Source organism: Camellia sinensis, chromosome 13 (assembly GCF_055761805.1).
Source record: "Camellia sinensis isolate YWXY chromosome 13, ASM5576180v1, whole genome shotgun sequence".
Classification (NCBI taxonomy): domain Eukaryota; kingdom Viridiplantae; phylum Streptophyta; class Magnoliopsida; order Ericales; family Theaceae; genus Camellia; species Camellia sinensis.
This window is the reverse complement of record NC_138973.1, coordinates 80,354,187-80,360,942: the sequence shown is the minus strand read 5'-3', so window position 1 is coordinate 80,360,942 and position 6,756 is coordinate 80,354,187. Positions and strand designations below refer to the sequence as shown.

The 6,756-nt window shown below is 36.6% G+C and overlaps 1 protein-coding gene across 3 annotated transcripts; it reads right to left on the bottom strand.

Annotated features, from left to right (window-relative positions):
• Positions 1–1,976: 1,976 nt before the first annotated feature.
• On the bottom strand, positions 1,977–5,781 carry ABCI15 (trigalactosyldiacylglycerol2). 3 transcript variants are annotated; one of them, XM_082902616.1, is made up of 7 exons: positions 5,506–5,731; positions 5,191–5,275; positions 4,122–4,756; positions 3,700–4,029; positions 2,912–3,027; positions 2,655–2,745; positions 1,977–2,515 (listed from the first exon to the last, which is right to left on the bottom strand). In XM_082902616.1, the coding sequence occupies exons 3-7, from the start codon at positions 4,641–4,643 to the stop codon at positions 2,423–2,425; spliced, it is 1,152 nt and encodes a 383-aa protein (XP_082758742.1). In that variant the 5' UTR covers positions 4,644–4,756; positions 5,191–5,275; positions 5,506–5,731; the 3' UTR covers positions 1,977–2,422. The 3 variants fall into 3 exon arrangements, with proteins under 3 accessions (XP_082758742.1, XP_082758743.1, XP_082758740.1); XM_082902617.1 differs by having other exon boundaries at positions 5,191–5,291; positions 5,506–5,716; XM_082902614.1 differs by lacking the exon at positions 5,191–5,275 and having other exon boundaries at positions 5,506–5,781.
• Between the last annotated feature and the right edge of the window lie 975 nt (positions 5,782–6,756).

The following is a 6,756-nucleotide window of genomic DNA, read 5'->3' as shown; positions in this document are numbered from 1 at the left end:
ACCAATGTGGGATAAACCTTTATAATTCAAACCTTAAGAAAATTCTGCCAAAACACCATTTTTATGGAGCTCACTTTTGCTTCAATTTCCTATTTACCCGATAATGGTTTTGAGCAACCAAATATACTGCGTAAATTACAACGCAGCATAGAACGCGTTACCACTTAGACCCACCAACTTTGGCACATGGGTCCTACCTAAAAAATATATCAAAGTTGAGAAAAAATTTGATTTTTCCAAAACTATTTCTAACAAATTGAACATGATTCAATTCAGAATTCGAATTCTTTTGAAAGAACAATCATGTCTTTTTTTGTTGCAACTTTTCATGGAAAAAAATGTGACTCTTTTGAAAAGTCACATGACCATTCGAAGAGCCACCAATTCATCTATATAAACAGGCTCCCATTTGCATTCATTTTGGATTGGAATTCGTCTTGTGTTTTCTTTTTTTTTTGCACTCTGTTTTTTCTGTAAGAGAATTCTGCACAGTAAGGTTCGCTAGACTTGCCATGGTAGTGCTATTTCTGCAATGTTTGATCGTTGTATCCTGGGAGACAAATGTCTAATAAAAACTTGTGAGCACCGTTGTGAGGGACGAATTTGTCATAAGGAAATTGTGTCCAACACAAGCCTTGATCAAATTGTTTTTCGTTTCCAGATTTTTACAATCTGTTTGTAAGTTTTCTACTTCTCTGTAAGTTTTTTTAGTTCTCGATATATGATTTGGTTTGGTCTATCCCAAATAATTTATTTATGTTCAACTTATATTTTTTTATATAGTTTGATAATATATTTGGTGCAATTATTGATTATTACAACTGTACACATAAGATTTATTCCAACAATATGTGCTTTGGAGAAGGTGATTGTGGTGGCTCCTCGCTGACTGAATTTTACAGTAGCAGATAAACTATTGTATTACGTGTACAAATTTATCAAATCGAATTTAAATTGAAATCATTTTCAGTTTTATTTTGTTTAACTCGTTTACATTATGTTGTGCTACATAACAAATCGATTTCAATTTTTTTTTAACAATGTAATTGGTTGAGTCGGTGACCCTAGCACAAATGCCACTATTCTTAATTGTTTTGCTCTCTGTCACTCTCTCTCTAACAGTCATCCTTACTATAGGGAACATGAAACTTTCATGATAAATGAATGGTCGGCTAACAGGGAGGCCAAGCCCACAACCCAAGCTTTTTATATATACCTCTCACCCATTTCATAGCAACAAACAAGCAACCACCAACACTAATCAAAAACAGTCTTAAAATCATGAAACACCTATTCAGATTAATGACCATTCTGTCGCTAATTTACGGCTCGGCCATGGCTGAACCACCATGTGGAGCAGTGTTTAATGACCTAACCCCTTGTCTCCCGTACCTTATGGCTATTATAAGCTCTCCTTCTGAGGATTGTTGTAATGGTGCCAAGGATATCGGTAACTTGTCACAATCAAACAATGATCTCACTGATATCTGTGACTGCATCAAGTCCGCTGTCAATGCTATCGGGGGCATTGATGCCTCTTGTCCCTCCTCTTCCCCGTATTTGTGGACTGCAATTTAATCTGCCTCCTCTCTCCAACTGTTCCAAGTCTCTCTCTAACAAGTTCCATTCTATATTTTCATTTCAATCCTGTTAGTGCATCAAATAAAACATACCAAAAAAACTTACATATCTAACAGCTCTTATTTTTGGTGCAGCGTATAACGCAGGCAGTGATAATAATAATAAAGGCAGTCTCCAGTCGAGGCTTTTTCAGTGGCCGATCCCTCTAATCAGCCTTTGGTGGAGATAAATATAGCGTCTTCTCGCTTGTTAAGCACCTAATCATTTGCTTTGTAACCGCCACGAAATTTCTGTCATTTCAAGGAGAATTTTGCAATGCAGATCCAGATGATATATATTTATAATAACTGAATTGATTTTTACTTCAGGGTAAATCAATTGGCAGTTGAAAGAAGTTGGACAAATTCACATCATAGTCTTACGGAAAATTAATCAATAGTGTTCACAGACTTCCTGAAATGAAAGGTTACGGCTCCCACCTAAACTTCTGATTTCAACTTGCAGCTCAGAACTGATTTCTGGCTCGACACTCCACAATACAAAGTTGAGAAGCCAGAAAATATGATTTCTATAACAATTGGAGGCCCCAACAAAGGAAAGCCTCGACAAACATCAATTCAATTCTAAATTATGAGCAAAAGATAAAACTTCCAGAAAAACTTAGGTTTGACTTCCCAACCTCATAACACAATGCAATAGGTGGCACCATACAAGACCTATCCCTGCCATAGCAACCTGAAAAAAAAGAAGCCACTCAAGAGTTTCTCCCATCTGAAACAGCAGGGACCAAAACACTATTATGAGTGAATTTGTTGCCCTATGTCTAACTTTCCATTGGGCTTCACAATAGCCTGCTGAGAGACTTGATAAGCAATTTTAAATTCTGTCTTGTAGCTTCATCACCAGTAAATCCCAAAATATCAGAACTTATACTCTGCAATGGTGAAAAGATGGTTGAGAGAACAAGAACAGTGACAACAAAGTCGACAACAACAATCAAAGAAAACAAAAAAACAATTGGTGACTTGTGAAGTTGGCTAAGAATATTATGAAAATGACAAGCAGTAACATACCTCAACATTCTTCAAAGTGAAAATAAGGGTGTATATGGACTTCCGAATTAGTTCGGTGTTCTCAGGGGTCATAATGGATGAGTGCACCCTTCTGCAAGGAGAAAAGAAAGAAAATAAATAAATTAAATAATAAGCACTGATTGTTTCCATGCCAGTTGTCATTTCTTGAATTTCTTCTCATTTTCAATGACACCTATGCCCTGCAAACTACAAGCTCAATGTGGAATATACGATCAAAACAGGATAGGACATTTTACCTCAAATCATCATAGGCTTCTGTAAGGGCTTTTGTTAAACTCTCAACTTCCTTCAGCAACCCACTGTCACGAACCTCAGCTAGCAAAGGTTGAACATCTTCAGCCATGGCTTTGATCTGAGACATCACTACATCAGAGAGAACAATTACTGCGCATTAGAATATATTAAAAGTGGGCTAAAGCAAGGATATTTCGGTCTACATCATAAACTCATGAACATTTCACACAAAGGTTTGTGTTTCTCGTGCATTAAATCTCCAAGAAAAGGTTCTACTTCAAATAGTTTTCCATCTATCCCATCACAACCACCAGTCATCAACAACAAAATCCTACATACTAGCAACCTCAAATAATGCAAAACGAGCAAATGAAGATATCACCTCAATTCACTCAAACCCTTCATATTATTACCTATCACTTTGTTAGTTGTAGCCTTCAATCAATGTTTTGAACTTCAATGTTCATGGGAAATGCCCAGGGCAGTCACACACGTTGGGCTAAAATAATTGTAGACATGATCCCTACTCTGCACTTTTCAGACCTCTTACACATTGCAAATTGCTGACATAACATAGTCCTTTAAAATATCACAGTAAACTAGGGTAATGACATCAATAGAAGCTCCATGATATGTTGCTCTACCAAAATTACTACAAGGGCTCTGGTGACATATCTCTATAAAAAACCCAACACAGTTCTCTCCAACAAAATTAAGCAGTCAAATGGAATATAATTTTAACAGGCATAACCAGCAACCGAACTATAAATACAAGAGCTGCATATCACACCTTTGTAAGAAGTGGCCTTGCCTCTTCAACAACAGATGAAACTCGTTCAGCCAATGAATAGGCGTTGGCAATACCAATTTCTTCAACGTCACGTCCAAGGCGAGTAAATATACCAACCAGCGCATCCAAACTTACCCCTTGATATCCCTTTATCTTCTGCCTGTCGCATACAATTACACCTTCTTTAACACATTCCTTGTCAAGAGGTCCTACTGAAGGTGTGGGGATTGGATCCCGAGGTGTAATATCAATCAGAGTTTCCATGAGAAGCCCAGATTGGTTCACCTCAACCAGTGAATTTCGAGGTATGATTATTTTATCATCTTCAACCTACAAACAAAAGGCGACACAGATAAGAAAATCTCCACACTTTACACAGTCCGTAAATAATTGAACAAGGTTAATAATGGCATGTGACAAACCTCAACAACTGCTTCAATACTTTTCAAGGAAGGATTAACACGAATGACATTACCGACGGTGACCCCTCTTATCCTAACTGGTGTACCAGTGCAAATCCCACAAGCCTGAGCAAACTCAAACACAGCCAGATACTTCCTGAACTTGGACCGCAATTGAAACCCCCTCAACCAAGCTATACTAAGAGCAAGAAGTACTGTGCCAGACACAAGAAACAATCCAACTCCACCTTCCCAAATGCTCCTCTTGCCATACCCAAAATCGCTCAGCGGACGAAATGTTTGCCTCCAAATGGTTCGAGGAACATCCAAAATAGCCCCAAAAGGATTCTTTTCTTTAGAAGAAGAGGGTGACTGGGTATGCCCTGCATCAGCGGATGATGTAGCTCTTACTCTAAAGAGTTGTTTTTGTGATTTCGGTGGCAGATAAGACAAGAATTTTGAAGAACTGCATGTGCTAGTAATCAAAGACGAAGACAAAACAGTAGGGCAACTGATAAATTGAACCAATGAATTCCCAACCATCTCTAGCTGATTATTCCCAATTCACTTGTTCTTGAACCCTACTGGATATGAATTGCTTCTACAATGTTCTGGCAGTCAGATTCGAAGAGGCAGTGAAACTAAAAACGCGTAGCCTACAAAATCAAATCAATAGTCAAATTAATCAAACTATGAAGATTATACATTTTAGAAGAAGCTGAAGGTAAATACTAACAATCAATAATCAAAGTAATACCTAGGGGTGTGCACGGGATGGCTTGGCTTGGATTGGGTTGGGTCAATTTGGGGCAACTTTTTTTATTTAAATCGTCTAGGCGGGTTGAGTATTTTTTTACACCCATCATCAAACCGCCAAACCACAATTAAAAGAATATGATGATTTCGAACCACTGGGTTGGATTTTCAGCTTTGTGAATTGGGACTTCAATATATTAATACCTAACTGGGATGTTACACACTCCAATTGACCTCCCAACATATATATTATACTAAAATGACAATAAGGAAAACAATTACTAATATTGAAAAAGAACCAAATTTCTGAAGAAATCTATGCAGAATTACAGACAAGCTTTGTCAACAGCAGCTAATGCTGACCCAGCTTCTTGATTGCTGCTGAATGACCATGGCACCACAAGGTCTAACAAGAAAAACTGTGTAAATCACAATCTGAGCTCCAGTTAGCTTCTGACAATATATATATATATATATATAAACTATTTTTGATAATCTAGCAAAACAATTCAAACCCAAGAAAAAAAAAAAAAGTGGAATATAGTCAGCTATGCATTTGATTATTCCTTTAAATCTTTCTGAACCCTAGAATCACACTGTGAAGAACTGATTAGAAGTGGAGATGCAAACAGAAATATGTAGGAAATACCTTGTTTGCGTGTCGATTGAGGTCATTGATGCTGTAATCACTGAGTCGGGTGATGCACGGTGTTCCAGTGGTGGTTGATCGTGTCGTGGGGGTGAAGGTGGGGCGGCGGAGTTGGGAGAAGGTTCTTTTGCTTTTTTCGATATGGTACAGAACTGAGAGAACGATTTAGGGTTAGTACCTAGTAGTCTCTTGAGCGAGGAGGGTAGTGCGTGGGTTGGGTGCAAATAGGGATTGCCATTTTAATCCGGTTCGTGGGGTTTGTTTGTTTATACTTATAGTGATAGTTTGAGGTGTTCTAAATAATTGTATTTTTTATTTTTTTAAATTAAAAAATTGAAAAAAAAATATGAATGTTTGGATTAATTTTTTAACTTTTTATAAAAAAATATGTATAAAACAATTGTATAAATAAGTGTATAAGAGAAGTTAGTGATGGAATAGGCCGTACAGTCGGCAGTATAAGGGGGTAGCGTGTAGGGAAAGAGATGATTCTCTCCTTTGCAGGTATAAATTGGACGGTGCTGTTCGGTCCATGGGGGCCCACCATGGGTCCTGTTTTGCTAATCGAAACCGTCAATGTGTAGAATTCGTCGAGTACTATATGCTTGTAAAAAATCACGTTAATTGGATATCGATAGCTATTTAATCGGATTAGTTTTATTTCAATCGTTAATTATAACATCATCCTTTTTTTTATACAAAAGTGATTTGATCATATAGTTTGCGATATTCGATCAACGTGATTTTTTATAGACATATAGTACTCAACGAGTTCTACACATTAACGGTTCGGATTATCAAAACGGGACCCGTGATGGCCTCCACGGGCCAAACAACACAGTCTTTAAGCTTGCCTCCGCCTGTGTAATTTATCTTCACCAAAGTCAAGAACAACCGCCTTTCGTCAAAGTGAGTTGTCTCACAATTTGCAAAAGAATAATTTTTTTTAGTAAATAGTAATAACTTTTTAACTTTTTTTTGTAACTTTTTATTTTTTTTGCTTTTTTGTAAGTTGCCAAACTAGCCCTTAAATTGGGTAGATTTTATTTATTTATTTATTTTGGTATATTATAAATTATAAATATACCATCTGAGATTTATTTAAATACGAATTACTTCTTGTGGCTTAAAAAATTCTACAAATGTCTGACTCTCTAAATTTTTTATTTAACAGAATTAATTGAAAAAGTGAAATATCTAACTATTCACCTAGACAATAATAAAATTATCTGAATTATTAATTGAAATAAA